The sequence below is a fragment of the Puntigrus tetrazona genome, chromosome 3, assembly GCF_018831695.1.
Source record: "Puntigrus tetrazona isolate hp1 chromosome 3, ASM1883169v1, whole genome shotgun sequence".
Classification (NCBI taxonomy): domain Eukaryota; kingdom Metazoa; phylum Chordata; class Actinopteri; order Cypriniformes; family Cyprinidae; genus Puntigrus; species Puntigrus tetrazona.
Genome location: NC_056701.1, coordinates 28,696,731 through 28,724,460, shown reverse-complemented (window position 1 = coordinate 28,724,460; position 27,730 = coordinate 28,696,731). Strand labels below are relative to the sequence as shown.

The window sequence follows — 27,730 nt, the reverse complement described above, 5'->3', positions numbered from 1 at the left end:
ACTTAGTAGTAGCCATTCGGAAAGCGAACTTCCGATGCTTACTATGTATCGAAGTTATGTAACGGTTTTTGTGATTATGTAATAGGCAGCCACTGTAACACACGTGTAACAGGACGAGCGTGTTACACAGCTACTTGTACACTTAAGTACAATCTTGATGCGCTTCATTTTAAGTAGCTTATGCCTGTGTAATTTTACTGTAATTCGAAATGTGCTTAAGCTGTGTACTAGCGGGTTAAATCAAACTAAGTATAAATACACATGAAGTACATGTAAGTACAATATCGGTACGCTTTAATGTTGCGTAATATTATGTTATTGCGACGTAATTATAAAAGTATTACTATTTTAAGTAGGTTATGTCGGTATACTTTCATTTATAATTACATTGTATAGGTTCACTCTTAATTTTGACTAAACTTTATTAATATTAACTTAAACTTCCAAACACTTTTGTTTTCCATTGTAAATAATATAATAGTGTTAATAAGTATAGTGCTATTATCACTGTTGTTGTTTCACCAACATCGTTATCAACGGGACTTTTACGATTTAATCATTTCCTTATTTTTTTTATTATTCTAGTTTATACTTCCTGCTATATCCTTGTCTCCTGTCTGACCCTGTTTCTGAACCAAGTAATTAATAAATATTAAAACATCAGTTATGCCTAGCCGTTTCATTCAGTCAAAGTGTGAATGAATCCGCATTTATGTGGCGATATTGCTGCAATATCCTCATTTTTTATCAGACAAAATGCGTCACCAACCTGATTTTATGACATTTTGCGTATTACACCTATGATGCAATGTGTGCAGTCACAGCCATTAACCTACAGTCAATTAAAATAAAAATCATTCTTGTTGTAGTTTTCACAGTATTTAGCTACGTTTTCCTAGCTGATAATGTACAGACACATCACAAAAATATTTGAACTTTTTTTTATTCGTCACTTCAATTTGACAATTTCCCATCACATGCCACCATTTTATTTTTATTTTTTTATTTTTTTTTTTGCTTGTAAATGGTGCATAATCTATGCATATCTTCTGATTCGAACAAGACAACCGTTTTACATTTTTAGAAGTGTTTTTATTGAGAATTTAATTTGAAAGCCATTAGCAGCACTGTCAAGCATGGAAATGTAATTTTTACAGTGAAACGACGCTAAAACGAAATACTATATAGAATTTTGTCGAATCGCTGTTCCATTTGTTAACCACTGGGGTACCTCGGGGTTCATTATTGGTTCCCTCCTCTTCATAAAACATCGCTAAGACCTATCATCTATAGGTCTTAGCAATGTTGCCATGTTTTTCTTAGCTTAGAAAACTAATGGCTTTCAAATGAAATTCTCAAGACACTTAGACCAAGATTCTAAAAAGTTACTGTTAGATGAATAGATGACATTAAATAGTTTTGGAAAGCTGAAAATGTAGTCGTTCTCAGGCCATCCAAAATGGAAAATCAGCAATGGATCTTCTTCAGCAGTCAATGGGTGCCGTAGGGTATTTGTTAGTTTAGGTATGAGGGTGGTTATCCAGAATAAGGCATTAATGTGTGCTTTATAAGTGCTTTAAATGTACAGCCAATATGCTAGTAACATTAATTTATTATCGTACTTATAATTGAATTTCTTATCTAATGAACTGTTACTGATCCAGGCTGTCAACGAGGTTTTGCTTGCAAACCTGCAACTATTCAAAAGCCATTTTAACGAGAAATGGGACTGTGTGTGTTTGTGGGGGTTGTCGTGGATTTTTCATTTATGGCTCTCTCTTGGAACTGTTGCCTTTTCTTGGATGACGCGCGCTTTTGAGCTTGTACGTGTCAGGATACTGCCATCTGCAGTCAGGATCGGTGCGCCCTCACAAAACAGAAATACACTAAAAGTATACATTGTTATACGTCTCATATGCACCGACTCTTTTAAACAATTGAAACGACACACAAGGCCAGAAATAAGCCTGAAGAGCGGAAGAGAAAGGGAAACATTTTTCATTTGAAATATTACATGTTTGCAGTGCAGTAAGCGCTTTTTACGGTTGTGTGCATTTTAAGTCTTTCCATACAAAAATGATTTATTGAACTGGTATCAGTACAGATTTAGTGTATGGCATCGGGGTTTGATTGATAGATGGAGATTGCGCTTGACTGGATTAGACGAACACCTCTAGTATATTTGTATACATATAAATAAATAAAATCCATAGAAAATCACAGAATTATATAATTGTGTTTCGTAGACATCACATACAGAAATGCCGCGGATCCAAACCACCAGCGTGCAAACAAGTAATAATGATATCATTTTTATTCATAATAAGTATATGAATAATTAAAAAAATCTGAATAATGGTAATATTCGTCGTCTTTGTCGAAGATAACGATCGCTTGGGGCTTGCAAATATCTGCTCTGGTGACGCTAACGACGATGATGATGTAAATGATGTCGATGAACAAAAAAAACCAGAAACAGATTTTGTCCAAGCGGTCTACAAAAGCCTCGTTGTTGTTTACGCTTGTTCCTTTTGATCCATATGCTCAAAATATTGCGCAATTTTTTTGGAGGAAGCCGCCTCTGAAGCCAAATCGGTGGTTGTTGTTGCAATCACGTCAGCGTCCGCTAATAGAGACCACACACACACACACACACACACACATATATATATATATAAAGGCATGAACACACTACTAAGTCTAAAGCTGTTGACTCGTATGTGTTTGCAGCATTTATTATTCTCTTACCTTTGCGCTGGCCCAGATTGGCGTTTTGTGTTTTGATGATCTTTGAGCATTTACAAGGCAGAATGCTGTCGTCTGATGTCAAACGTGTCAAGACCATCGATGTCACCATGCTCAGCACCAGACTGACCAGACAGAAGCAGAAGTGGTAATCTTTGGAGCAAAAACGTTGATTTAGCTAATGGATGACTTTTCCTTCATCTGACTTCAGTAGCAATGTGTCTCATCGCTGGTGTGCCTCAGGGTTCAGTGCTGGGAAACCTCCTCTTCTCGATATCGACATTTTTGATAGACCTTTTAATCTGTTCACAAAGTTTTTCTGTCTACTAGGCTGACCTCTGACTCAAAAGTGACACATATAGACTTTTATAAAAGATCACTACCTGAAAAAGACAAAGCATCGCCCCACCTATCAATTTCGGGAATTACAGAACGTCCAACTGAAATCTAAATGACTCATTTCAGCTAAGCGGTATGGGTCAGTTCAGTACAAATCGGTAGGAAACACTGCCATCGCTTCATTGATAGGCGTAGTGTATGCGGGGAAAGTAGCGATCGACAATTCAACATGAAAATAAGCGTAGCTCTGCCTCCTTTCTTGGTCAAGGTTAAACATCACGCTATGACTACTGCCCAGAGCTAATGAAAAGTGTGCTGTTGTGTTCTTTCACTTACGGAGGAGAGGGCTACAGCTTGTGCCACTGGACAGGTGATCATTGAGGATGATTAGGAACATGGTAAAGCTCAGGACCAAGGTGACCTTAAGGTTGTTGCGTTCGCCTCCTTGAACTGGCAGAGCAAAGCTCACCAGGTCAGCCAGCATTATTAATGCGCTGGGCAGGATCAGGGTCACAACAGCACTGAACGGATTGATCGATAAAGTGACCTGAAACGACAGAAGAAAGAATAAGCATCAGTTTTTACATTCAGGTTGGCAGCTCATTAGCAGATGCTCCAATGACCTGAAATGGGACCTCATACGGGATATTAGGTCACTTGCATTTTTGAATATGGCCGTCATTCCTAAAATTACACAGTGTGTACATGTGCTAAAATCAAGGACAGTTTTTAGGTCATACCGAGAGAAATTTGTGGTCTTGAGAGCTTGAATCTTGTTTTATTTTCACGCTCTGGGTCAGCCACTCTCCACTCTGATTGCTGCCACTCATGGTTACGCTATATCGGGTACGCCAGTTTAAGCCCACAGTCTAGATCAACACAAATGAAAGAATCCGTCCCTCTAAACAACTGAAATTCTGCGTGGTTATGAACAGGTTAGAAACAAACCAGTGCGCTTATTTAGTCAAAAATGCCATTACTGCTTTGGTTCCATCCGCTGATGGCCACAGAACAGTCCCCGATCACAAAGGGGTAGGTGAAAATGTTGATTTCGCAGCTCACTGATACGAACACGATAACAGCATGGTCCACGGTGCCATTCATCGGCGACACAAGTACGTCGTTTTTGTAGGGCTGCATGGTTATATCAATTCTGAAGAGAGACACGTTAAACACATTGGCCAACGACCACCAGAGAAAGCCATCCACTGATGAAAGTTACTTTTTAGATGTCCAACGTTTAGTTGACAGTGAGTTTAAACTTACGTATATTTTATCAATACAGTTACAATTTGCTCCCATGTCACATGAACGTAGTGTATATAAAATTAAAACTATATTTGAAAATTCTTAGTGTTGCTTTTACTTGAATTGAAATTAATTTTATTGTTAATTATTTCACCCATATATAAAAAGATGACTAGCGTATTTAAAGTAGTCTGTGTTACGAGTCACGTAAAAAAAATGTAGAACCTGGAAACAGTGAAGTAGATTTAGTTTGCATGTACTGAACAGAATGATTGATGACATTCACTTACGCATTGTCCAAAAATTAGCCCAGGAGTCCAAATTTTATTAACTGGCACCATAATCGCCAAGTAGTATTAGATGTACTTGTATTCCACGCTAGTCCTGGATCATTCCACATCTGCGAAGGAAAATATACTTCCAATAAACACATTCACTGACATTTTGGCCAATGTAAAGTACATATTATGTTGAACAGTTAAGAATCAGTTTATGAGCCCTATATTTTTATTGTTGTTTGTTTTTGTTTTACTCAAAATCAAAACTGTTTCCGCTTACCATGTTAACCTTGACACGACTGCTCATCTGCATGTTCTTTGTATCCTAAATATAGATGATGACGTAATTGTGAGAGTTTCGGCAAAGTAAAAATTCTAACATATTAATAACATTTACCGTAAATGCATTTCATTTAATACAGGCTGAATCAATGATCGTATTTTTCACTACATCCGTTTCAGCTGAAGTACCACTTTACTTAATAATTAGTGACAGAAAAAAATGTTTTTTTACGCCTGCTGTACTTATCCGACCACAACTTTTTTACTGTGTGGATTAAATGAATAAAAGCGGAATTTCGTATTATCAATTCGATTTTTCTAAACATGAAACATGACAGAAAGAATTGATTTTTTTAAAAAAACTGTGATACTTACAAACGACATTGTCTCGTATTGCATTGAAGTAATTTTTACTGTGACGACACAGTTATCGCTGCGTGTGGAGAGCTTATCAGCTTCTTGGCAATTACAGAATTTGCCAGACATCGATTGTCACATGATTCTGCTGAAACCGCTAAACCGGACAAGCATGTTATAAACATCAAATTAAAATCTCCAAAACATCCATAGCACTTATAATGATTTCAATATTCTCTGCAGCTCGAGGAAGCGTTTACCGATCAGATTTGAAAGGATGAGGAATGAAACTGAAATCCTGTGTCGAAGAACCATTTCAGTCCCTACAAGAACACACAAAAAAAATCTCTTTCTTACGTCCTCTTATAGTTTCTTTCACCCGCATCTTTTAAGTAGGCGTATCCAGCTTAAGATCGTAAGAAAAACACTGATACGTTTACCTTTGCAAGCCAGCAAGAGCATACGAATTAAAATTTCACCTTCGGCTGTCGACGGTTGAGGACTATGTGAACGAAGATCACTCGGCTTTTTAAAGGCGTGTAAAGGAGGGTTTAGGGTAATGCACAGTAGGGCAAACGCAATCGAGCGGGTACGTATTAAATTTCATCCCGCGTGAAATTGCATAAACATCAGCTTTTGAGATTCTGATGAGCCTCCACACGGACGTCAATGCTATGCAAGTACAAAAGCGTCAGCTACCTCCAGGCTCTTCAAACACCAATCTACATGCACAAATAGGTTTATAAAGACTTTCCCCCTCAGGTTTTAGATGTTCCTGTTGTGAACAAAGGCAATAAATAGCTAGATGGAGAACGATTGTTAGTTTACCCTGGGGTGGGCTGCCTTTTTCTCATGAAGTGCCATTTTAAATTTCTTTAAATGAATTTAAACAGGCCCCCTTTATCTATGAATTGGCTTCATCACCAAATTTGATCACCGCCATCATTACTCTTTGGATTTTGTAGATTCAGCAGTGGTGCATATCAGGTCTCTAGTAGCCACGAGTAGTGAAAATCTTAGGAACTGAAATATTCAGAGGCAATTAAAATTTGGCAGGTTATCTCCAAAAACTTATTAGTGAACATTTAGCAACTGCACGGGTTATGTGCAGGGTAAGTGCACTTACAAGGTAGATATCATTAACGACACATAACTGATAGTCAGTTTATTATCCAGTTAGTCTTCCTCTGGCTTCTGTATTTTATTTAGATAATGTGCACTGATAAACAGCGTTTGAAAGCTTTTGTTGCATTACTTTTTAGGAGTTTTTATGTATTTGAACGGTGTTGTTAAATCAACCGATCGCACAAGATTCTATAGAGGTTGGAAATGCAGTGGCCATATTAGTCATAGTTGAATTTGTTTCTTTCCCTTATTCTTTCCCCAACAAAACCGCAGGCTTAAAATGGGACTTAAAATGAACTTAAATGGATTTAATCCCAAAATAAAGATACAAAGGCAGGCAGGACAAAAACCACGTATGGACATTGACGACCGGCCGAACGGAACTGAAAACACAGGACTTAAATACACCGGGTTAAACGACTAAATTAACTACACACAGCTGAAGACAATGATATAATTAACACATGGAGCACATGGTACGAGACAAAAACCATAAACAAAGAGTCCAGAGACGTGACACTATAAATGTAAGATTCATTTACCATGAAACCGACTGCGCTCATTTAAAAGTGCATACTTTCACAACATGATTCAGTCGAAAAATTCAGAAGGTTTCAGAAAAAATAAATAAATATATCAATAAATGAACAAACTGCGCATTAAGCTTTCCTCTGCATTGTATATATTTGTTTTATAATAACTAATGATGATAATGATTTTCTAGAAAGCCTTTATGAAGGTAAAAATGCCAATAAAAGGTAAAAATCACTTTGAAACATTCCAAAAATTCTATCGCAGCTTTAAAACTGACCGCAACAGGCTCAGTAAGATATGGTTTAATTGTCATTGCCATCCCAGAAAATATAGAGATGTCATTTTTTGCTTTGTGCTTAGTGATCGCTTGCACACAACTCACTGATCATCGTACAATAAGCTTTTTCGATTTATCGGCGACAACGTGGACAAGACAAAAAATATTTATCATGCCAATACAAGGTTTTATTTATTTTTTGAAGGGGACGTGGTGGTCTGGTTTGACACAATTCGACCACTGCTGATGACATAATGTGACAGGGCTAGAACCACCCACAATTCACGGGGTACACAGAGAGATTTCTCTACAACTCCAGGTCTCCTTCAGTCAAATGAAGGAATAAACAGAGGTGTGCAATCAATTTATTTAAATGGACACTTTAAATATAAAGACAGGTAAAATCATACAAAACACATCACATCACCAATTTAATACAATTGTTTTCATAAAATAGTTATACAGTGACCACCAATCATATACAACATTGATATCTCTCGACGACCCAACAATCGGGAGGAAAAGCAAAACCCCAAAACCAAAATTCAATATAAATGAACCCCCACCCACAATGAGAAAATAAAAACTAAAAATATCCCCACTCCAAACAGATAACCAAACACACACACAAACCAAAAACAAAAGCAAACCCTCCCCAGAGATGAGCGTCCTTGTTGTCTATAAGGAAATTGACAAGGTCAGATAACAATTATTACTCACAATTCAACCAACAAAATAAACACAATACAAAAGAAAACAAAGAAAAAAAGGAAAAAAGAAAAGACTAAATCATCTTAACTCCACACTCTCGTAATCACATAAATAATTAGTCCCTGTACAACACGCACTCACACTCGCACGCACACTGAAGCAAACGTCTTCTAGAACGCGAACTATGTCGCGGTACAGCAGCGCCTTGTGCCACCTCACAGCAGCAAAAAAGCAGCGAGCAACTTTCTATAAAATAATTATTCAATAGTTATTAAACACACACGCTAACGTATTAAAATGGCTTTTTTAATTAACAACCAATTTAAAAGATATAAGCACTTACCGCAGCACAGCTAACGGACTCATAATCTGGATAGTGAATAATCCACCACTCCTACCCAGCTTGAACTAAAAGAAAGCGGCACTATTAGTAATTGCCCTCACTTGAAACAATGCGACGTTATAGGTCAATACGCTAACGTACCCAAAACTGCGTTGATGCGGTCGCACATCCCCAGGCCCACGCTCAGAAATAGTTACTGCGTTTGCTACGGCTCATAGACTCAATGCTTAACGCACATAAGGTTTTTTTTTTTACCATGCACTCACACACGGCCCATATCCCATGCCAGAGGAAAACGGAAGTAAAGGGAATCTTCACGCTTCTTAAAGGGCCATGAACATCACTTCCGCTTCCAGCAAACAACACCCGCCCCATGAAACGAAAAACTCCTTCAAGACGACTACCCCGTTACATTTACCCCTGGCTTTTCTATCATCGTCCCGATGATACAGTTTATAACCATGGGCGAAAAGGGCAATTTTGGTTCTGACTAGATTGAAGTGAAGCATTAACCAGCTCTCTATCCAGATGTACACTCTGAACTATTGCTGTAGCTCTCGGCAAATGATAAGGGTTTGAATGTTTCCCAGCAGTTGTTCTAGTGGTTTGACGCCTACCCTCCCCTTTATTGAAGTCGGGGATTATCCACTGACATTGGGCCTTCACACCCCACCCCGACAGGACTTCCCTGAACTTTCAAACTCCTGTAACGAATCTACTTCCGCTGCACCTGTAACCAAAGGGAATCCCCACCAGGGCTATCTCCAGGTCATCCACATCCATGGCCCTTGGGGAAGCTAGCTGCTCGTTCATGTCATCATCCAGTACCCCTAACCCTGGATCAACCATCTGGCCAGAGAATTCGCTGTGTATGGTACCATCTTTAAATGGGACCCATGCACCCGTTTTACACAAGAAGGATTGTCAGCCTGCTCTATAATGTATACGCCACCATCACCTCTTGGAGTTCTAACTACTTTGTAAACAGTGCTGGACCAATGATTTTGTATTTTATGACGGCCACGAATGCCATAATCACGCAAATACACTTCTTGCCCTTCTTGCAAGGCAAGTTCCTTTCCTACCCGTTCATGGCGCTCCTTACGGAGCTGTGCAGCCCTACCTAGCCTAGCCCTTACTCTAGTATAAACTACTTCAAGTGTATCTCTATGTTCACTCACCCAGTCTTTCATTTGTCCACTGGCCGTTGCAGTAAGCAGAAAGTCCACCGGAAGTCTGGGAACCTGCCCAAACATCAAAAAATATGGAGCCTCACCAGTGGTCTGGTGCGGAGTTGTATTATATGCAAAACATACCTGTGCAATATGACAGGTCCATGATCTTTTCTGCTCCAAGGACAACGTGCGCAGTAAGTCATGAAGAGTTCGATTAGCGCGCTTCGCACTGCCCATTTCCCTGAGGGTGATATGGGACAGTGCGAGTCTTCAGGACACCATACATCTGACAGAGCTGGGAAACCACAGCACCCTCAAAACTCCGACCTTGATCTGAATGAATTTGCGACGGTACACCAAATCTATAAAACCACTCATAGATCAAGACATTAGCTACCGTGGTCGCCTTCTGATCCCTTGTGGGCACGGCCTGAGTGTATTTTGAAAATACATCAGTCATCACTAGGACATGTTCTCGACCATCACTAGCCCGCTCTAATGTGGTAAAATCAATCGCCAAGATTTGGTTTGGTCTAAATGCCAACAAATGGCCCATAGGAGCACGGGTCGGCGGCGATTCGATTTCGCAACAGCACACTGACTACAGTCTTGACATCTCTTCCGAACATCAGCCTCCATCCCAGGCCAATAACATCGACTGCGTATAAGCTCATAGGTACGTTCCCTGCCTTGGTGACCATGAAGGTCATGCAACTGCTGAAAAACCTCTCCTGCAAAACCCCAGGCAACACCAACTGATCCACATCTTCCCCATCAGGTAGTTTAATTTGACGATATAATAACCCACCTCTCTCAATCAACCGGCTCCACTGACGAAGCAATTCCAAACTCCTTTTAGACATAGCCTGACGCTGTTCCTTAGTTGGATACACTTTGGAGGAAAAACAATCAAGCACTGAACCAATAACTGGATCCTGCTCCTGTGCCTGTCGTAAATCTACCTTTGAAGTGGTAGGAAGAGCAGAAATGATGTTCTGGGCAACCCCCATTGGCCTCTCCCTGTCCAACAATTCAACCAACATTGCAGGCAGAGCAGTACCACTATCTTGCGGTGGAGAAGGAACCACTGTGTACTGCCTAGACAGAGCATCCGCATTACCGTTAGCACGGCCGGGGCGATATCGAATGTCAAAATCAAATGCTGCCAACTGGGAAGCCCAGCGCTGCTCTACAGCACCAAGCCTGGCAGTCTTCAAATAGCTCAAGGGGTTGTTATCTGTGTACACCACACACTTCTGTCCCAAAAGATAGTCCCTAAACTTTTCAGTTAGAGCCCATTTCAAAGCTAATAACTCCAATTTCATGGAGCTATAATTTTGCATATTTCTTTCTGTGGGTCGAAGCCCCCGGCTAGCATATGCCACTGGCCTCAGCCTGCCATCCTTCTCTTGACTAAGCACAGCCCCTAGTCCGGCATGGCTAGCATCGATTTCCACTACAAATGGGAGAGAAAAATCTGCGTACGTCAATACAGGAGCAGTCACCAAACGGCGTTTCAAATCTTGAAACCCTTGCTCACACTCCTCCGTCCAACAGCTCTCAATCGACTTCCCAGAACCCCTTTTCTTCTTTGTCCCTACTAAGTCTGCAACAAGACGATGCAATGGTGCGGCTAGTCGTGCAAATCCTTCTACAAAACGTCTATAATAACTAGTAAATCCCAAGAAAGACCGCAGTTCTGCCACATTGGTTGGACGCTTCCACTCTGCCACCACACTGATCTTGGCTGGGTCAGTAGACACCCCCTCCTTAGACACTACATGCCCCAAGTAGCTTACTTCTTGTCGAAAAAAACAACATTTTTCTAATTTTGCCTTCAGCCCCTCCTGTTGCAATCGGACAAAAACCATTTCCAGCCTCTCCAAATGTTGTGCAATGGTGGACGAAAAGATGATAATATCATCTAAATAGAGCAACAACGTCTGAAACCTTTGATCCCCAAACATGCGCTCCATAAGGCGTTGAAATGTACTAGGGGCATTGCACAACCCAAAGGGCATTCGATTAAACTCAAATAACCCAAAGGGTGTGCAGAACGCGGTCTTACATTTATCTCCCTCTGCCACCGGAACCTGATTGTAGCCACTGGCAAGATCCAAAGTGGAAAACCACTGGGCTCCACACATAGCATCCAGTGACTCCTCAATCCGGGGCAGGGGAAACGCGTCCTTCCGTGTCTTACCATTCAACTGCCTATAATCAACACAAAGACGAATCTGCCCATCTTTCTTTTCACAACTACAATTGGAGAGGCGTGCGGACTAGAGCTCTCCTTACCACTGATTCTGCAACAGTTGGTGAATATGCTCTTTAACTGCCTCATAATCGGAAGGGGGTAATCGTCGATACCTCTGCCGTATTGGATCACTATCAAGCAGGGGGATCTCATGAGTAATGAGATCTGTACAGCCCAAGTCACCCTCATGAGCTGAAAAAATAGATCTATATTTACGCAACAGGGACTTCACCTGAGCCTGTTTGTCCAAAGTCAGCTGAGGCAGATCCATAGTATGAATTGCCTCCTCCACTCTATCCCCTTTCTCTGTCTGCAATGCAACAGTGGCTTGAATATATACCTGTTGCCCTGATGGTGCCATGACAACATCCTGCCGAGGAACAGTCTGGACCGTACACAATGTCCCCACCACAACATGTGGCTGAAGCAGAAATCTTTTCCCCACATTAACTATGGGTACATAGGCCACCCCTCTAACAAGTGGTACCAGAGATACAGAGGCCAGAAGACCAGCTGGAAGCGAATTCTCCCCCCCCAGAGGCTCAAACAGCAACACAGGTGGGGGGCCTGTTGGTAAGGAGAAAGTAACCGGCACAAAACGCAATGAATCTGCCGGGATTCGCACGGTTTCTCGACCCCCAATCCTAGCTAACCGTTCAGTCGTCTCATAAACGTCAGTTTCTGTCTTCTTACAATACTGCAAGGCAGAATACCATGCAGGAGTCTCCCGCACTGTGGGAAGATCAAAGAGACTGGGCCCATGTTGACTAAACAACTCCCTAAAACACTCCTGGATGACGTTCATACCTAGCAACCCAGGAAACCCACCCGGTAACGAAGACTGGGACAGATCTTTCACCACCAGTACTCCCTTACTCTGGATTTTCTTCCCAAGGACGACAAAATCTAACTCCAAATAACCCAAATACGGGATATCCAGGCCATTTGCAGCACGTAACTGTAGCCAACCACAACTATGCAGCTTCTCTCTACCCCAAGGCTCAAAATGTTCAAAAAAGAACCCCTCTGAAATAGTGGTCACCATGGACCCGGTGTCCAATAAGCAAGGAACTTCTACCCCACCCATGGTAATAGTAACAGAAGGACAATTACCTACTAACTTACAAAGGTCTTGTTTCCCCTTCAATTGAGGGGGCTGTGAGCCAGCAACTACCCCTCCTGAAGTGTGGCTCATCAATTCAGGGGGTTGGAGTTTTCCGTCGGCCTGCGGAAACTCACAGCGTCACCCCGTTGTGACACAGACCTCGGCTGCTCAGTTGACTTCCGGAGATCTAATACACAATTCCGTGCAATATGACCTGGTTGGTTACAACGTCTACAAATAATAGGGTTAACTCGTCTAGACTGGTTAAATGCATGCTGGGACTGTAACTGATGCAGGCTTTGAGTGAGTTGGTTAAGTTGCTCTTGCTGAGCTCTCAACATCCCCTTTAACTCAGCCAACTCTGCTGAATTCTCTTGACCACCAGCTGGTAAACTATGTCCTTGGACTCTATACTGAGTAGCAAGAGAGGGAACAGAGTAACTTCTCTCCGTGTATCAGGACGAAATCCCTCATCAACCCACCTAATCGCCTCTTTCCTTACATCCAACATAGTGGACTGTGGATGAAGCCGGACATAGCGCTTAAGCTCACGGCATAGACTATTGTCAAGCACGTGTTCTACAAACTGATCTCTAAGTAAGGTAGCGGAGTTAGGAACACCACTTGGGGCACGTTGTACAACTTTCTCCATCAAAGCAAAAAGGGCATGCGAAAAGTCTTGCAAAGACTCTGCTTCCTCTTGTTTACGGAGAAAAACTGCTCCTGAAGGAAATATACGATTGTGCACATCCATATAACTCCCTCAACACAGAGAACACCTTTTCTGGATCCTCTCTTTCTTCCCTTGACCTAAACTTAATTTCACTTCTAGCAGACCCCCCTAAATGGTCAAGAATAAAGAGAGCTTCCTCCCTAGTTGACAAATTTCGAGCCCGTAAATTACTTTTCATCTCCTCCACCCACTCAAACACGTCCTCCTCTCCTTTTCCACTAAACATGGGACATCGTCGTTCTCTAGGAACAAGAATAATACGCTCTGCCATAGGCCTGGGGGGTATCCGACACACCAGAAGCATGAGCGCCACTTTCAGTAACGTGAACTGGCACTAACAGGGAGCCTAGCTGTAGAATTAGCTTGACGCTGCAACTGCTCATTCTCAGTCTGTAAAGACTGAACCTGCCTTCGCAGCTCTTCCAACTCACCCTCCATCAATAAGAAAAAAACAACCCGATACTCACTGGCGACCTGAAAAACTGCAAATCCCGGGAAAGCTTCCCTTAATCCCTGCCCGCTGCTGCTTTGCTGCTGAAAAAAAACTCACACAAAACACTCAAATAACACCACAAACAAAACTCAAACAAAAGAAACTACTTCCAACAAACAAAATGTCCAGAAATCTAAGTGCACACACCTCTGTCTACAACACCCTGCCGACTACGCCAAATGTGACAGGGGCTAGAACCACCCACAATTCACGGGGTACACAGAGAGATTTCTCTACAACTCCAGGTCTCCTTCAGTCAAATGAAGGAATAAACAGAGGTGTGCAATCAATTTATTTAAATGGACACTTTAAATATAAAGACAGGTAAAATCATACAAAACACATCACATCACCAATTTAATACAATTGTTTTCATAAAATAGTTATACAGTGACCACCAATCATATACAACATTGATATCTCTCGACGACCCAACAATCGGGAGGAAAAGCAAAACCCCCAAAACCAAAATTCAATATAAATGAACCCCACCCACAATGAGAAAATAAAAACTAAAAATATCCCCACTCCAAACAGATAACCAAACACACACAAAAACCAAAACAAAAGCAAACCCTCCCCAGAGATGAGCGTCCTTGTTGTCTATAAGGAAATTGACAAGGTCAGATAACAATTATTACTCACAATTCAACCAACAAAATAAACACAATACAAAAAGAAAACAAAGAAGAAAAGGAAAAAAAGAAAAGACTAAATCATCTTAACTCCACACTCTCGTAATCACATAAATAATTAGTCCCTGTACAACACGCACTCACACTCGCACGCACACTGAAGCAAACGTCTTCTAGAACGCGAACTATGTCGCGGTACAGCAGCGCCGTCAGGCCACCTCACAGCAGCAAAACAGCAGCGAGCAACTTTCTATAAAATAATTATTCAATAGTTATTAAACACACACGCTAACGTATTAAAATGGCTTTTTAATTAACAACCAATTTAAAAGATATAAGCACTTACGGCAGCACAGCTAACGGACTACATAATACGGATAGTGAATAATCCACCACTCCTACCCAGCTTGAACTAAAAGAAGCGGCACTATTAGTAATTGCCCTCACTTGAAACAATGCGACGTTATAGGTCAATACGCTAACGTACCCAAAACTGCGTTGATGCGGTCGCACATCCCCAGGCCCACGCTCAGAAATAGTTACTGCGTTTGCTACGGCTCATAGACTCAATGCTTAACGCACATAAGGTTTTTCTTTTACCATGCACTCACACACGGCCCATATCCCATGCCAGAGGAAAACGGAAGTAAAGGAATCTTCACGCTTCTTAAAGGGCCATGAACATCACTTCCGCCAAACAACACCCGCCCCATGAAGCGAAAAACTCCTTCAAGGCGACTACCCGTTACAATAACATACATTAAGAACGTTAAAAATGTTCAATTGTGATTAAAATAAGCTTTGTATTTGTTGTTATAATGAATGCTATAAGAATGTCTTCGAGAATATAGCGGTATAATACAAATAAATTTGTTTTCAATCTTAAAAGCATGCAATGCACATTCAATTAGACAGTGAGAATTACAAGATAAGCAATTTTGTATTTTGCCTTGCATTGATTCCCAAGATTCAGTTGATATCCTTATAAATGTCAATAAATCACTATTTGATGTCCATTATTCAGCCATCACTTTAGATCTGAGATTCACGGTGCCTTTTAGTTTGAGTCACGAGTAGTCAAAGTTCTCATCTTCTCGGTGAGATTCATCCCAGAAGTCTAGATTATTAACCTTACAAATGTCCGTTCTGGTGATAGCAATTAGAATTATGGCATAAAGCACGTAGATGATTATGAAAAAGCGAAGCAGAATTTGTCTAGGAGGTAGCGAATGCCACTTTGCTCTCAATCTTCTTTTCTCTTGCATCCATGGTCTCCAAAAGGTTGGCTATTTTCTGGAGTGTAGTCGTCTCTGAAGCCGGGTGGCCAGACTTTGTTGTGATCGCACTTGTATCTGTTGATGCGGACCAAATCATTTACTTTATTGCAGCGTCGATCTAAATATTTTTACTGTATTTTTACAGCAGTAAAATGCTTTGTCAATGGCGTGAGCACATTACTGTTAAAAAACATATATCACCTTATACGTTTGCGCTTTTTTGTTACTTGAAGCAAAGGCTGAAGAAGCTAATTAAACGGTGTTTCTCGTCATCTCGTACCTTTCTCTCGATCAAGGCTGTCATTTGCTTTGCCGCCGTCTGACGGATGAACTTTGGCGGAGCCTCTGCAAACCAAGAAGCTGTCGTCTGCGGCCAGTCGTGTTAGCACTATGGAGACCAGCATGCTCATGACCAAACACACCAGACAGAAGCTGAAGTGGTAGTCTTTAGAGGAGAAAACAGAAAAATCGTTTTAATTGTGCATTGGGATTTTGAACTGTTTATTTTCCATATTAAAAGCCTTTTTCGAAAGCATGCTGCTAGAAAAGCTAAATCTATGTTATGCGCCAAGTTCGGTTCTCTTCGTACGTTCACTTACAGAGGAGGGGGTTACAGTGGCCGCCGTTGGGCAGGTGGTCGCTGAGGATGAGGAGGAACATGGTGAAGCTCAGGACCAAAGTGACTTTGAAAGAGTTGCGCTCTCCTCCTTCGAAAGGAAGAGCAAAGCTCACCAGGTCAGCCAGAAGTATCAGCCCGCTGGGCAGGATCAGGGTCACGAAAGCAGTGAAGGGGTTAATCGTCAGAGCGACCTGTTAGAAGATCAAAGCGATTCATTAACAAACTCGATTTCGATCACACGAGGAGACGAGTAGATGTTTCCTTAAGCTTCAATCAGACTAGTTCCAGACGCAAACTCAACACACAGCAGTTTATTGAGGTTAATAATAAGTGAGAATTGGACCTTACGATAAAGTATGACCATTCTTTAGTAGAAACAATAGCTGTTAAAAGAAAAGATTACATTTCTTAAAGCCTTAATGGACCATTTAGCCTATGCTTTGAGGGTTACAGGTAACAAACCCGATGCTCTCGATCAGAAATTTAGGAATGAACAATTCATTTACTTGGAGATAAACACGCTTTGATGTATCCACAGTTTTGACCACTCTAGTAGTCTGCCACTCTCTCGACTGCCGCCCGACCAGCGTCACGTTATCAGCGATCTGGAGCGCGGCGGCAAGCTGGATCAAATAAACAAGGCGACACGCTAACACGAATACAATTTCACAGGTTCAACTCACGAAACCGTAATTACGCCTTCATCGCGGCGCGAGCTGTTTCAATGAGCTCGTTGGTTTTCCTTTCAGCGCAAACCGTCTCTTTTCCAGGTAATCTAGGCTATTATAGACCGTGTTTACGAAACAGGCGCGAATCATTTGTTACGTTTGCACAAGGAATAAAAACAAATGGCCATAATCATGAGATTTCAGTCTTACTTTTCTGGCACCATCCATTGATGGCCACAGAGCCACGACCCTCCACAAGGGGTAGTTGAAGAGGTTGATCTGACAGCTCACCGTCGTGAACAAAGCGACCGCGCATGACTCACGGTCCCATCCCGCCTCACCTGAGCGTCATTGGTGTATGCGGCTCCATGGTCGTTTTCTATCCTGCACGCAAACAGAGGAATTACCCGAACAACGCCAAGAATAAAAAATGTATATAAGCTGCTGGCTCAGCATTGGATCTGGAGACGCACGCGTTGTCCAAAACTATCCGTGGAATCCAGATTTTATCAATGGGCAAAACGATCGTTGGGATTCTAGATCTCTCTTGCATCCATCCGAGATCAGGATCCTTCCATTCCTGCGAGGCAGAAAACAGAATATCTAAAATCTATTTATGATGATTATTAGAATATTGTTACAATTTTAGTGAAAGAACTAAACTCTAGCTATCAATGAACCCTTAACTCTCCTTTTTCTCTCAATAAACTCCTGCTATATTAATGGTTGTTAAGTTTAGTTATTGGGTAAGGGTCGTAGAATAACGTCATGCGGAACAAATGCTTTATAAGTACTAATAACCACTCAGCATGTTAATAATAGGCATGATAATAAGCTACTAGCGAATAGTGAGAATTGGTTCCTCTACTCACCATGTTTACCTTGATACGGCTGTTCATTTGCATGACCTTTGTATCCTGAAACATGGCGGAGAAAATTTAAAATGCAGTTACGTGTAAACGCGTTCGCGTTTTATTAGCGTCGAAAATGAAGTGGCGCTTACGAAAGACAGCATCTCATACTGCATCGATGTGATTTTCACTGTCATGGTGCAGTTATCATTCTGTGGCGCGCTGACTAGTTCTTTCTCAACCCGAGCATTCGCCAAACAGCGACGATCGCAGGGGGTTTCGGTGGAGTTATCAGCGGCAAACACTACAGGACCGAATGAACGCGTTATAAACTACACGAGAAGTCAGTTGTGATACGAATGAAGCATTACACAAGAAACCCGGACAGATAGTTTACCTAGTGGAGGCGAACAGAAGAGGAGCAGCAACGAAATCCTGCGCGGAAGAACCATGTCAGTTCCTGCAAACGAAAAAAATGAGTAAATAAATCGCATGCTTATACCTTTTTTAAGAAGCAAAATCCGACAAAGGGTTGACCTTCGCTAGCAAACTCCCAGCTAAGAGGAACTCCAGCTGACCGTTTATAGTTTTGGAGGAAAAACCAGGACGATTCGGCTCTTTTTAAAAAGTCGCGGCTCTTTGAAAACCGCTGTCGTGAAAGACAAACAAAATACAACCCAAAAAAATACAATGTCTATTGAATTTGATCCCGCGTTTTGTGTGAGCCTGCCTGTTGCTGAGGCTACAGATGAGATGTTGAGAGATCCCGCATTCAGCTGATTGTTGAACGTCACAACGGAGAGCTAATTACTTCGCCGGGACAGTCAAACAGGAGGCCATTCTGTGCTTCACAAAAGCCCAGAAGGCCATACACGAAAACAATCACTGCACATCGGCAAACTCTTCCAGGGTTTTAATTATGTTTGACGGCGTATAGAGAGACTACAACACTTTAATTAAGGGACGTCCTTACTTTACATAGCCCTAAAGAGCAAGGCTCTTCTATTGTATTTTCTTTTTTTTTATACCAGCCTGACATAATCATTATATACCGTGTGCCGTGTGTGATATTGCGGTCATATTTCTTTTCCTAGAACATTTCGCCAACTCCAAACCTCATCGATCGCAGTGACTACTGCTGACTTGGCATTTCACCATTTTTAAGGGATATATAATTGTCCGTGAAGGCGAAAAACTCCTTACGTTCAGGCGTGCTGAGTGCCTTTATCCAGAACCACTTCAGACCCTTTCAATTCCCAGCTTCTCTTAAGTTCACCTCACTCATTTTCCGCATGGCTCAGGTCGGAGCGCTGGAAAGGCCACAGCAGAAGTTTGGTTTTGTGCCGTTTTTGAGATTGGAAGATCTGAACATGAGATTTCTAACAGAGCCAGTCACTTATTGAATTTTAATCTGCTGTTATCTGATAGGATCCATGATGCCACGTGTCTTAAACAAGATGTCGAGGACCTCGAGCAGAAATATAGACATGTCCTCTTCCAGGCAATTTTGTAACAACGCACTAATGGTGGAAATGGGAATTATCTTTCGCTGCTCATCAGAAATATATGGTTCGTTTTTTTTTATCATTGTGACGGATGATTAAGGGAATCTGGACAATGGACAATTTCATATTCACGAGTGCTCACAATTGTAAATATGAATGGGAATATACTTCAGAGATATTTTACTCTACAGAATTTCTAGGGGGTACCAATAATGGTGTCCAAAGTGCATTTGAGAAAAATTAGCATGTCATCTCATCTGTGACACTGATATTTGTGAGAGCGTGTTGTTTGAAACCTTACAGGCCTATACACACAAACACAGAAACGAAATACCTAGCAGTTATCAAGCGAGGTGTAGATTTTTAGACGACAGCTCGCGCGTCGTTTCAAACGGACCGCCAGAGAGCAGCCGAGCGACGCGTTCCGTTTGTCCTCAAAACATCAACGAAGAAGAGTCCGACTTGCGGTCAGCTGTCGTGTTGTCGATGAACTGTGAAGAAACATTTACACTCGAGAGAGACTGTCAAATATATCTTTTATGAAAACAAAAACCGTGTTTCTGTGTCGCATGGACCGGAAAGTGTTAATGTAAACATTCTGCGCTGCCGTCATCTAGCTAGCTAGCTTCCATGAGGAAAACAGTTACAGGAAGAAGTGGCGGTGTTTTAAAATCAGTAAGAAATGAACAGAAAAAGAGCCCTGATCGCAGACACCTTCTGTTTAACGAAGAGACGCAGGTGTGCAGCCGACAGCGTTACCGGAGACGGGCGAGGTAAGACCTTAACGATGTTTCTGATCTATAGTGTTGCCTTTAAAACCAAAAACACATTTATGTATTAGATTGACACGGCGAGGTATAAAACAGACACGTAAAAAAAATCCTCCTTGTAATCATATTTTTTACTTATTTCTGGCAGGATATATCCAAAAGTAATGAATGAATAATTGCTAAAAGTTAACACGCGTACATTTAAAAACGTATGCATGCAAAACATATTATTATTATTCATCCCACCTCGTTTTGTGAAAAAATAAATAAATAGAATAAATTAAAAGCAATGAAAGTAAAATGTAAGAACGTACATCAGTCTGTATGTCCGTAATTATTTTGGTCTGGCTTTGTAAAAATAAAAATAAAAAATTAATATATATATATATATATAATTTTTATTTTTTTTTACATATGTATGTTTAATTACATATATACATATAAAATTATAAAATACACACACATATATATATATATATATATATATATATATATATATATATATATATTATATTCCACCAATACTTAAAATGCCCTAATGTTTATACTATCTACCCTATCCGCTCTAAATGCTATTAAAAATACTAAAATGAACATTAATTGGGATTAAAGCCAATACCCATGCTGTACGCTGTCTGTTCAGCAGATGGATCAGCTGATATCAGGTCGAGCTTACAGTATCTCATGACGCTGTTTTCCCGCAAGCTCTTCAACGACAGCCTTCCGCCAGTTGTCCTAAAACACCAGCTCTACAGCTTACACGATGACAAAACCTCGGTGGACAAGCAGGTGGTAAGATCAGAGTCTTTTCACCTCAGATCGCTTCACAACAACACGCTTTTCAGAAGCTGCGCTCTCCTCTTACCCTGGTCAGAATGAGTTGAGGAGAACGGCGAGCTGTTGATGTTCCAGCTGGGCTTCGACTCGAGGCCTTCGCTTTGGTGTTCGCGGAAGATTACCGAGCCAAAGTCCTGCAGGAAGCCGCAGAGCCACGCTGGCCACCGTAGAAGTTTCTGGCCAAGCTAACACCCGGCTGCTCCGACCTGAGCTTCAACAAGGAGAAGATGCTTAAAGAGTTCCTCTTCGCAGACTCCGAGATAACGTAAGGACGTTGGATACGTGGTTTTTTTTATCGTCTCTAGTGCTTATTCGAAGGTGCTTTCGGATGCAGGCAGCTGGTGAAATCGGGCGTCCTCACCGTGAGGGATGCGGGCAGCTGGTGGCTTTCGATCCCAAACTCCGGCAGATTCATTAAGTACTTTGTCAAGGGTAGGTTAATGACGCGCACGGCTTTCCGAACTTTCCGTTCGGCGCAGTTTAATAGCTGCTCTTTCCCCCCCCCATGGCAGGACGCAAAGCCGTTCTCGGCATGGTCAAAGAAATCAAATGCGGTGAAGTCCTCAGGACTGAATTGGAGGGACGTCGCACAACTTCACAGGTCAAATTCCAGATGAAGTATCACGTTCACGATATAATCGGAGCGGAGTTAGTGGAACGGTGAGTCTGCGGGATCGTTGGGGAGATCTGAAATGTTTGATTCGCTCTGATGTATGTTCTGTATGTGTTCGTAGTGTACAGACCACATCGGGGACATTGTTACGATACATGGAAGGAAACGTCAACTAACCGCTCCTCTCACTCACTTTGAACTGTGGAATGTATTTATTGCCATATTCTTTTGGTTAGAAACAGCAGAATCAACTGTACAGTTTCTCGAATAAACGTTTGCCACTTGATTTGTCAAATCTCTCGCTGTTTTTGGCCTGCGCTTGCAGGATAGACATTTACAGAGGTTTCAGTGAAAGTCGCTAAAGGAAGGTGAGCAATCATGAAACAAAATCTAAGCTAAAAGCATATTTTATGTTCATTAAGGTTTGTTTTAGCTATTAAAAAAGAACGGATGAGTACGGCAGCATTTCCACCTACCCATCAAAAAAAAGAAATAAAATAACATAAATCAACAATTTGTCTTTTCTGATCCATGTTTGCAGACTAGTTCAATCCAAGCCATCCATTCATCAAAGAGAACCAAAAATGAAAGACTGAAATCGGAGGAAATTGTTCTAGTTGGTTTTGGAATAATCATGTATGTATGTTTCAATGTAATTCCTGCAGAAATCGACAGCTTGCCGTTGTTCTGATTTGAACGTGCTTTTGTACGTTTTGAAAGCACCTGGAAAACTGTATAGTGTTTTTAAGGTGGCGGAGTATCCGTGACTAAAGTGCTTGTGGATTCTGAAAAATGTATTTAAATGCATGCATTTTATCTAAAAGGAATGGAAAAATTACTGAAAATGTTGCTTCATTATTAAACAATGACTGTTACCGACTTAAATGTATTTCTAAATAATATAAATTATATGAATATGCATATTTTCTAAATGTATACGTTCATATGTACTTATGTAATACACATTTTATGGAAACAAAAACATTATTTTCACAATTATTTAGTCTGAAATGCTGCTACGTTTAGCTAAAAAAGGCCTAAAATAAAGTCCCTTTTTTTAAAAAACTGAAAATGCTACTTATATTAAATGTTAAAGCCTTCCACTTTTTTGGTATCCAACCACAATTTATCATCGTTCAGCGATTAAAAAAAAAATTAAAAAAAGTGTGCATGCCCAGTAGCCATAGCTTTAAATACGACAATAAATTCAGCTCTGGGCTTCATACGCAGTACAACTGAAACAAAACAACATTTTAGGGTTTCATCTAAATTTATTGTATTTTATTATCTCTGTAAAACAAGTGACATCATGAATACCCCTAAAAACAGGGTTACGATCTGGCTACGACTGCAGATGGAAATCGCTCGATGGGGTGATCACGGATGACGCGCGCCCTGTATCTGTGCCTCGGGACAGTTCAAGTAAGCGTCGTGTTAAAGCGTCAGAATACCTTGTGCGTGGTGCGCCGTAAGACGAGCGGCGATTTCAGAACATAGTTGCATGTTATTAGTACAGTAAGACGTAAAGCGTTAGTTAAAAGTGATTAACCATAAGGGAAGAAAGTGAACTGATTCCTGTAGTGTACGCTCTGACAGTAGTCTTGCTTTTTGTAACGTTAGCAAATATAAAAAGTGTCAAAAAGAAGAAAGTTTCTAAAAATGTGTCAACAACAACAAAAAAAAAATATATATATATATATATGGCTGCAGAGGGTGTGTTATAAATGCCCAAAGAGCATCAAGGTGTTCATATACCGCTAAATTAAGATCGGCCGCTAAATGTCCCGTGGTGATCCATTAGATGTTTTTACAAAGCCGTTCTCGTAGGACGCTGATGTTTGGGGACTGGAGACAATCGGAGGTATTTGACGAGCTGGGACCAACAAAACACGATTTCCTGGCCATGTTTCACCTTAGAGATGGAGATTATACTTTGATTAAAAAAAGCCTTTTTTTTTAGGATATTCGTTATTAGGTCGTTATTACTTTAAATCGCAAGCGTTTTTATTTTAACGAATGAAAACGGTCCTACAAACGGGCTTCATTCTTCTAATACGATGTCGTCTACAATTTAGGAGTGAAATGTGGCTTGGACATGTTTTTGTGCATAATTAGCGTGGCCTTAAATGACAGTATAACCCCCCCCCCTCGAAACCAATGGCAAATAGTGTGCACGTAACTTCATAACGAAGAAGTAGAAAAATCTGTTCGGACACTGCATCCTTCCATTAACAGGACCTTGCGTTTCAAGCGGACTTCACTTTTATCGCTTTGAAGCCGACAGCTAGCTCCGGTTTGCCGAATGGCTGCAGACCTTTGGGGGGGTAAAAAGCAACACTCGGGCACCCCCGTCCTAACGTAGTGCTATTTGGCAAGATCTTCATTTCTTTCAAACAAAGACTGTAAACAAACGTAACGGGTTTTCAATGGAAGGAACCAACTTAAGGACATTGTTAACCGTCTAGAAGTTAATATCCATTAGTCAAAGGCCGCAGGTCGTCCAATAGTAGGCGTCTGTCTACGGGAGACGGGTTGGGGATCGGTTTTTAACTACATCTACTGATAATATTGATAAAAGTTTTGCGAAGGTATAAAGTTGTACTGGTAATTACAATGGAGGAAGTCTCATTTCTAACTTCTCCCCTTAGAAATACAGTTTGGATCACAGCAAGCTTTCCTCGGAACTCTAGAGCAGCAGGCATTTCCTCTTCCTCTTCTTGACAGGCGGAGGGCAGAGCACGGCCCGGATGGCCTCGTCAAACACCGTCTTAAGGCCGCGCTGCGTTAGGGCAGAGCACTCCAGATACTTGACGGCCCCTGCCGAATTAGCCAAAAGGATACTGCATTTTCAACATGAACATGATTTGTGTGAGAATTTCAATTTGACGGTTCCACCTACCGATCTCTTTGGCCATCGCCAGGCCTTGAGGGTAGGTGATGGGAGTGAGCTTCTTCTCCTTCAGTTTCTCAATAGTGTCCTTGTCATCTCTCAGATCGAGCTTGGTTCCTACCAGGATGATCGGAGTGTTTGGACAGTGGTGTCTCACTTCTGGATACCACTGAACGCACACAATGCATTGCAAAGATCAACAAAACCACCAGGAACCGACGTCGTTATTTCAAGGTAATCTAATCATTCGATTCGTGCCCGCCGGCTTGGTTCCACCTTCTACTTTGACGTACCTTTGCACGAACATTCTCGAAAGAGGCAGGGCTCACAAGGGAGAAGCAGATGAGAAACACGTCCTGTGGGACAAAAGCATTCATGATGTACCAACGGAGAGCAATTCCACCATTCACATCCATTCTGCACCTTTCATGTGTTCTACTTCTTTTATGCAGTGCCTCAAGCTGATATCTGAAGAAATGCTGCTTTTGTGACAATGTATAGGATATGATTGCATTCACAAAAACGGACAAGAGAGAATTATTGCATGACTAATGGTTATAGTGAAAACCTTGTTGACTACAGAGTCACTCACTACATAGTCACTATTAGTTTATAGTCCAAACATGCGTGCCTGTATGTATTACTAATATAAAACTAATTTAAATGCCACACAGTCAACCTCAGAGATCATTCGAAAGATTGAGCTGCAATAATTTTAGTCTCAGAAGAGCTACAAAAAAACAATAGCAATACAAGAAAGATCGCTGGGAACTCAACTTTTCGAGTTTTTTCACTTATGAAAAGGTACAGTGTGAATGCAAATGGCTGTTCAATTTCATGCATGCGGTAAGCTACTTTATATATTTTATTAAAAATTATTCGTAGAAACTCTTCGTTCGTTTCTGAACAGGCAGGCTGGGGTTCTTACCGTCTGAGGGTATGACAGGGGACGAAGTCTGTCATAATCCTCCTGTCCTGCTGTATCCCAGAGACCCAGGTTCACTGGTTTCCCATCCACCATCACGTTTATGAGTAATTGTCGAATCTGTCGATTGAAAAGCAATGCAGTTCTGAAGGTTGCCCGGTGACCACCAGCTTAAACCGAACGGAGAACTCTGACTGTAAACCGCAGTCCAAAGGGAATTTTAAAACCAGCGATTCGTTTAATTGAAATGCTCACTTATATACTCTCTCGAAATGGCCGAATCACATTTGAGACAAAACATTTCAGCATATTGGATATTTCCTGTTACCCTGGCAAAACCATGGGCTATATTTTACAGTCGCCTAACCATTCGATTCCACTGCTCACATGGACAACTTTTCCTAGAGGAAGCCAATCTACAATAACACAAATACTACTACTAATAATAAGAGCCTGACGTGAAGCAGAGGTACTCACACTGTGGGGATGTATTCTCCTGGAAAGGCATTGGTTGTGTAGCTGATCAGCAGGCATGTTTTACCCACAGCTCTGGAATGAAGCAGATAAACACATCACGATAAACAGACGGCATGCTACAAGATAATATCAGTAACCAGAACCACAGAAAAACTGGTCTGGTGAAGTCACTCTGTCAGAACGGTTCTCATATGAACGGCACTTAAGCGCCGAGATTTCCGGAAAGTGCTGTAACATTTTTACGCCGTTTGCTTCCTGAAAGCGAGCAAATAATAACAACAGGCAGTCTTTCTTTGACTGTTTAATAACAAAACGAAAAAAATATAATTGCATAAAACGATGCTGTTATGAATCAAGTGTCGTCTTTAAATGAAGTGTGTCCATTAAAAAAATATATATATGAAAAATAAACAACACTTTATTAAGTCTTTAACGAACTGCGAAGGAGCATTTTAATTCTGATATATTTTACTTTACACGACAAGCTAAAGACAAAATTGTTTAGTTGGATTGCTGATTAACTATAGCATATAAACTCATGAATCAGCAAAAGCTATGAAAGTTTTGAGCAACGCCTTAAAGATTCGGTTCATTAAGTACAGATCAAAGTCCGGCTATGACCTTACTGTACACCTACTGAAGCTCAAAGTTATCTCGGTCTGCTAAAACTGTCATAAACTCGCTCTTTTTCGACGTGTGGGTGTTTTTTGATCGTGGTCCTGATTTCTACTTAAAGTATGTTGAAGGTAGCACTTAAAACAGGGTACGCTGGGAAAGTCAGTGAGAAACTCAACTTCAACACGATTTGTGTGTCGTACGGAAGTAAATAATAGATTTAAGCAAATAATGTGGAATGAAAAATGGATGAATGAAATATTTTTAGAATAACATGGCTGTCCTCCAAGTGATGATGATGTCATGATACTGTACTGAACGTCAGCTGAGACACATTTTAAACGCATATACCCTACGGTAACGTTAAAGATACACAGGCTTTGTCTTCTATACGTGTTAAATTGTTTGTTTGCGAGTCAGTTAAAACATTAAAGAGGGTATAACAGCATAGCGGGGCCCTGTAACGAAGCTGCCGTCTTAACACCCAGAAAGTCTTCTATAAGCCACTCTTTTGGCATCACGTGAGCGTTCGGGGTTAATTTATTTGCCCGTTTTTTGACGTCACGTGCACTCCGCGCCTCGGATAATGCGCGTGACGTCACACCGGAGCCAGAACGCGTCGAGGCTCGCGAGCGTCTGTGACGCCAAAAAGCCGTTTAACGTCGCGCTTCGCGAGGCTTCGAGACACGGCCAGCGAAACAAAGCGAGCGCGGTCGCGTTTAAGGCGAGAACGTATCAGTACAGGGTCACAAGCCGCAGAGATACAGTGAAGTTACTCACCCGTCCCCGACGACCACACACTTGATGGCCTGCATGACTTTAACTCGATATTTACTTTCCCTCCGCGAGAAACGTATCAAGGTTAGTCAAACCAACGACGCCGTTCACAACAACACTTATTCAGCTGCGAGGTTCGACGCTTTTATACAACTACTTTTCTTCCGTCTCTCATTCCCACGCAGAGGAATGAAGTCGAGTAAGAAAGTTTGAAGCCACCACCCAAGACAGGAAGCTCCAACAGATTTACAAGCGCACTTCCGCTCGGC

The 27,730-nt window shown here is 41.3% G+C and overlaps 4 protein-coding genes, 1 long non-coding RNA gene and 1 pseudogene across 5 annotated transcripts; 1 reads left to right on the top strand and 5 right to left on the bottom strand.

Annotated features, from left to right (window-relative positions):
- Nucleotides 1–2,516: 2,516 nt before the first annotated feature.
- On the bottom strand, nucleotides 2,517–3,914 carry LOC122341397 (5-hydroxytryptamine receptor 3A-like). The gene is made up of 4 exons (XM_043234729.1): nucleotides 3,825–3,914; nucleotides 3,421–3,631; nucleotides 2,749–2,898; nucleotides 2,517–2,626 (listed from the first exon to the last, which is right to left on the bottom strand). The coding sequence occupies exons 1-4, from the start codon at nucleotides 3,912–3,914 to the stop codon at nucleotides 2,517–2,519; spliced, it is 561 nt and encodes a 186-aa protein (XP_043090664.1).
- Nucleotides 3,915–5,351: 1,437 nt separating this feature from the next.
- On the bottom strand, nucleotides 5,352–6,429 carry LOC122335688. Its single transcript, XR_006248999.1, has 3 exons — nucleotides 5,690–6,429; nucleotides 5,510–5,572; nucleotides 5,352–5,406 (listed from the first exon to the last, which is right to left on the bottom strand). It is a non-coding gene; the product is annotated as an uncharacterized LOC122335688 (long non-coding RNA).
- Nucleotides 6,430–9,947: 3,518 nt separating this feature from the next.
- LOC122341396 lies at nucleotides 9,948–12,758 on the bottom strand. Its single transcript, XM_043234728.1, is given in 3 exon segments — nucleotides 9,948–11,671; nucleotides 11,674–11,802; nucleotides 11,888–12,758. Coding segments are annotated over 3 exon segments (2,724 nt in total).
- Nucleotides 12,759–15,852: 3,094 nt separating this feature from the next.
- On the bottom strand, nucleotides 15,853–17,430 carry LOC122341395 (5-hydroxytryptamine receptor 3A-like). Its single transcript, XM_043234727.1, has 4 exons — nucleotides 17,412–17,430; nucleotides 16,514–16,724; nucleotides 16,195–16,359; nucleotides 15,853–15,989 (listed from the first exon to the last, which is right to left on the bottom strand). The coding sequence occupies exons 1-4, from the start codon at nucleotides 17,427–17,429 to the stop codon at nucleotides 15,853–15,855; spliced, it is 531 nt and encodes a 176-aa protein (XP_043090662.1). The 5' UTR covers nucleotide 17,430.
- Nucleotides 17,431–19,804: 2,374 nt separating this feature from the next.
- Nucleotides 19,805–22,063, top strand: LOC122341394 (serine/threonine-protein kinase 19-like). The gene is made up of 7 exons (XM_043234726.1): nucleotides 19,805–20,330; nucleotides 20,971–21,119; nucleotides 21,202–21,219; nucleotides 21,335–21,429; nucleotides 21,499–21,596; nucleotides 21,677–21,824; nucleotides 21,899–22,063. The coding sequence occupies exons 1-7, from the start codon at nucleotides 20,240–20,242 to the stop codon at nucleotides 21,951–21,953; spliced, it is 654 nt and encodes a 217-aa protein (XP_043090661.1). The 5' UTR covers nucleotides 19,805–20,239; the 3' UTR covers nucleotides 21,954–22,063.
- A 1,325-nt stretch (nucleotides 22,064–23,388) lies between these two features.
- Nucleotides 23,389–27,710, bottom strand: LOC122335447 (annotated as a pseudogene).
- Nucleotides 27,711–27,730: the final 20 nt, after the last annotated feature.

Excerpts from the sequence above, each read along its gene's own strand:
- LOC122341394 (XM_043234726.1), top strand. The coding sequence starts at position 20,240 with ATGAACAGAAAAAGAGCCCTGATCGCAGACACCTTCTGTTTAACGAAG. Across the intron at positions 20,331-20,970 it reads CGTTACCGGAGACGGGCGAG|CAGATGGATCAGCTGATATC; the intron begins GTAAGACCTTAA and ends CTGTCTGTTCAG. Across the intron at positions 21,430-21,498 it reads TTCGCAGACTCCGAGATAAC|GCAGCTGGTGAAATCGGGCG; the intron begins GTAAGGACGTTG and ends TTTCGGATGCAG.
- LOC122341395 (XM_043234727.1), bottom strand. Across the intron at positions 16,360-16,513 it reads CCACTGTAACCCCCTCCTCT|ACTACCACTTCAGCTTCTGT; the intron begins GTAAGTGAACGT and ends TCTCCTCTAAAG. Across the intron at positions 15,990-16,194 it reads CAGCCTTGATCGAGAGAAAG|ATACAAGTGCGATCACAACA; the intron begins GTACGAGATGAC and ends CCGCATCAACAG.
- LOC122341397 (XM_043234729.1), bottom strand. The coding sequence starts at position 3,914 with ATGAGTGGCAGCAATCAGAGTGGAGAGTGGCTGACCCAGAGCGTGAAA. Across the intron at positions 3,632-3,824 it reads AAGACCACAAATTTCTCTCG|GTCACTTTATCGATCAATCC; the intron begins GTATGACCTAAA and ends CTGTCGTTTCAG. Across the intron at positions 2,899-3,420 it reads AAGCTGTAGCCCTCTCCTCC|ATTACCACTTCTGCTTCTGT; the intron begins GTAAGTGAAAGA and ends TTTGCTCCAAAG.